Genomic DNA, 3254 nt, shown 5'->3' with positions numbered 1-3254 from the left:
TGACACATAGGCAAAACCAGATGCCCAAACCAGCTCAGGGGGTAAAATGATTGATTTGGCGAAGTTTAATGTGTTAGATACATGGTTTTGTAGGTTGGGGATAAGTAAGCCACCCACGGTATGTCAGGGGGTTATTTAGACTTTTTCTTGAAGTTGACATGGAATTCAGTACTATAAATGAGGCTTGGATATTTTGGGTTAGCTATGGTGATCACAAAGGCTTTGAGGTTAGAAAAAGATATGCAAACAAAAGAAAATCAGATGGAAAGATTAGGTCATGTAGATATGTTTGTGCAAACGAGGGTCATAGATTGCAAGATAAAAAATATCATCCCACAAAATGTCCAAGAGCTGAAACTAAAAATGATTGTTAAGTTTGCATGGGTCTTATAGCAATTGGAAGTCTTAATGAAAATTTTACCCTTGAGAAGGACTATAAATTACCGGTGATCCTTCAAACCAAACCAGTACATGAAACTGTGAGCAGTTCAATATTGTGTGACCATACTCTAAAAATCCTTGATTTGATAAATATTAAGTCACTCCCAAAATAGTATATATTGAAGAGATGGATAGAGAAAGTATGTAGTGGGACAGTATAAGACATCCAAGGCCCAAATATAATAGAGAATACAAAATTAGATGATATGTTTCGCTACAAATATATGACTCACAAATTTCTTAATTTGGCACATCGAGCTGCTTGTTAACCAGGGTGCACCTTATTAGTAAACAACACACTTGATATGCTTAGCAAGCAAATCGAATAAAAAAATAAGTGGTTTTCCTAGTATTATGAATGCTGTCATTATTACCACAAATGTTGCTCCTCTATTGATTTGGTAAGTAAAGCAAGCCTAAAGAAAAAGGAGGTGCAAACAAAACCTCGAAGCATAAAAGAACTTGGCTTGACAAGTCAGATTGTGTTGCCACATATGAGTATGGGAAGGAACGACTAACAAGATGTATTGAATAGAGTATCTTCTAGAGTTTCTCTAACTTCAGACTTGTGGACCTCCAAACAGACATTAGGCTATCTGTTTGTCACTTGTCATTTCATCATGGATAATTGGATAATCCACAAAAAAAATATAAGTTCGCCCTCATAGAGACACCTCACGTACGATGGTAGGAACATTATTAATGCAATGTTTAAGAGTTTGAATGAGTGGAATCTGGAATATAAAGTTTTTACAATAACATTAGACAATTCTTCAAATAATGATCCCTTTGTGAAGTGTTTGTAAGAAAATATAGTAGCCAAGCGTTTGCTTCTAAGTCAAAGCGCCTGCAGTTTGTCTAATTGACTTCTTCCTTATTGCTAATTTAGGCTGCAGTTTGCCTAATTGACTTGTTTCTTATTGCAAATTCAGGCACCTGCATGATCTCCATGCATGTTCCTAGGCCTAACTCCTGCCTGCATGATCTCCTTGGCCTCTTCTTGCCTAATTAGCCCCTATTTCTGCGCCTATAACTATTCCCCACCATAACATATAAACAAAGATAGAGCAAGTAAAAATAAGTAATTTTATTTGTCGTAGGTATTCAACATGAATTTCTACTAGTCATGTGACATGTCTCCCAAGGTTCTAACTCACCCTGGCTGATTGACTAGTTACAAATAATTACACTGGTCGTGGTCCCGTGAAGAAGAGAAAAAAAATCATGGTATCATAATAAAAATACACCTATTACATCGGATGCACAATTGCACTGTACCGTACGTTATAAAAGCACTCCTCGACGTTTCCTCCCTGACAAGAGAACATGCTGACGCATACCCTGATCACAATTTGGAACAAAGTGACCAAAACAAGTGTGAGGTGGTATCCTTGATTGCCATATAATCATAATGAAGTCCCCTTTTGGCCTAGCAGTAGGATCTACCATAAGTTCTCGAATTGTCACCTTTGGTAGTTCCTTCTTTACTGAGTCATCATGGGCTTTTGTAGTCCACGCCAAGTGAAATGGAGCACCAGGGATTAACTCTAGGTCTGTCATGTCTACATGATGACCCCGTTCAGCAAGTGCTTTAGGATACGCGCCAAAAACGGACATGTTTCTCTCAGTTATTCTCCTAGTCTTGTTTAGCATGCAAAGCCAGAAACGTACGTCGAGATTCGTTCTCAAGGCTTCTCCAAGCACATTTGCTGTGACAAGTGACCATCCCAGTTGCAACTCCTTGGATAATTCGTCCACGATTCTTAGCAATTGAAGATGTTCCATGGGGTTTGTGCTTCCGAATGCGAGTATCTTGAAGAGGTACCTGAACTCCTCATATGGTAGGGTATTGAGAAAAATTGGCTTGACAGTTGCAATTTTTTCGAATTCTCTATGCTTGCTGATGATCACCACCTTGCTTCCTTTCTTCATATTTGTCACAGACGAATAAAATTTTACCCAGTCCTCCTCATCCACTACTACTGAATCAAACTCAACAACTATCAAGATCTTGCCCTTTGCCAGCCTTTCATGTTCTTCTTCTACTCTAAAAAGATCACCTTCATTCAAGTGTAAAATCAAAGAGAAGTGTGAAGTAACCCTCTTGTCATTGCATACATGAGCGACCAGAGTTCTTTTACCTACCGAACGATCGCCGATCACCGAAAGAACCGGCGGCGGTGAACCAGTTGAACTGTTCTGGTGCAACAAGAAGTTGAGGAGCCTTTGCTTTTCAGCATGACGCCCAAACATGAAATTGTCGATGTAAAGATGCGCATCGTATGGTCGACGCGACAAGCGTTCACAGCCACCCAAAAGCACAACAAATTCTGCCATGTGAGCAACAGCAGTTTCTAATCTGTCCAGTGTATCATCCAACGACTGATCAAGGCTAACGGCCTTGGCCTTCCTTCCAAAAGTAATTGTACGACAACGTTTGGGAGGACTTCGAAAAGACAAGGCAGATGTGTTGCTAACCTCCTCCATCAAAGGATTAGGCCTTCCACAGCTGAAGCTGTCTAGCAGGCGGTAGCCTCGGTACATGGCGTCTGCGAGCACCTGCAGCTGTTCCACCATCCCCGAGTTGGTGATGTACCGCCCGTCCGCCTCCTCGACGACTGTCCGAACCCTCAGGAGCAGATGCTGCAGTCTCCCCATCTTTTGCTCCTCTGACGCTGCGTTGTTGGAGTACTTGCTCATTAGGAAGGAGATGAACTGGCTCACGCCCTCACCAATCACTGCAGAGAAGGCAATCTCCATCTTCTTGAAAAAAAAACACCTGCTGTGTGAGGAGCGGAAGGAGCGAGATAGGA

General features: G+C 41.2%; 1 protein-coding gene across 1 annotated transcript; it reads right to left on the bottom strand.

Annotated features, from left to right (window-relative positions):
- Positions 1–1725: 1725 nt before the first annotated feature.
- On the bottom strand, positions 1726–3254 carry LOC136537118 (putative disease resistance protein RGA3). The gene has a single exon (XM_066529193.1). The coding sequence runs from the start codon at positions 3199–3201 to the stop codon at positions 1726–1728; it is 1476 nt and encodes a 491-aa protein (XP_066385290.1). The 5' UTR covers positions 3202–3254.

The sequence above is a fragment of the Miscanthus floridulus genome, chromosome 2, assembly GCF_019320115.1.
Source record: "Miscanthus floridulus cultivar M001 chromosome 2, ASM1932011v1, whole genome shotgun sequence".
Taxonomy (NCBI): domain Eukaryota; kingdom Viridiplantae; phylum Streptophyta; class Magnoliopsida; order Poales; family Poaceae; genus Miscanthus; species Miscanthus floridulus.
Note: the sequence above shows the minus strand (reverse complement) of the source record. Positions and strands in the feature narration are given on the sequence as shown.

Excerpts from the sequence above, each read along its gene's own strand:
- LOC136537118 (XM_066529193.1), bottom strand. The coding sequence starts at position 3,201 with ATGGAGATTGCCTTCTCTGCAGTGATTGGTGAGGGCGTGAGCCAGTTC.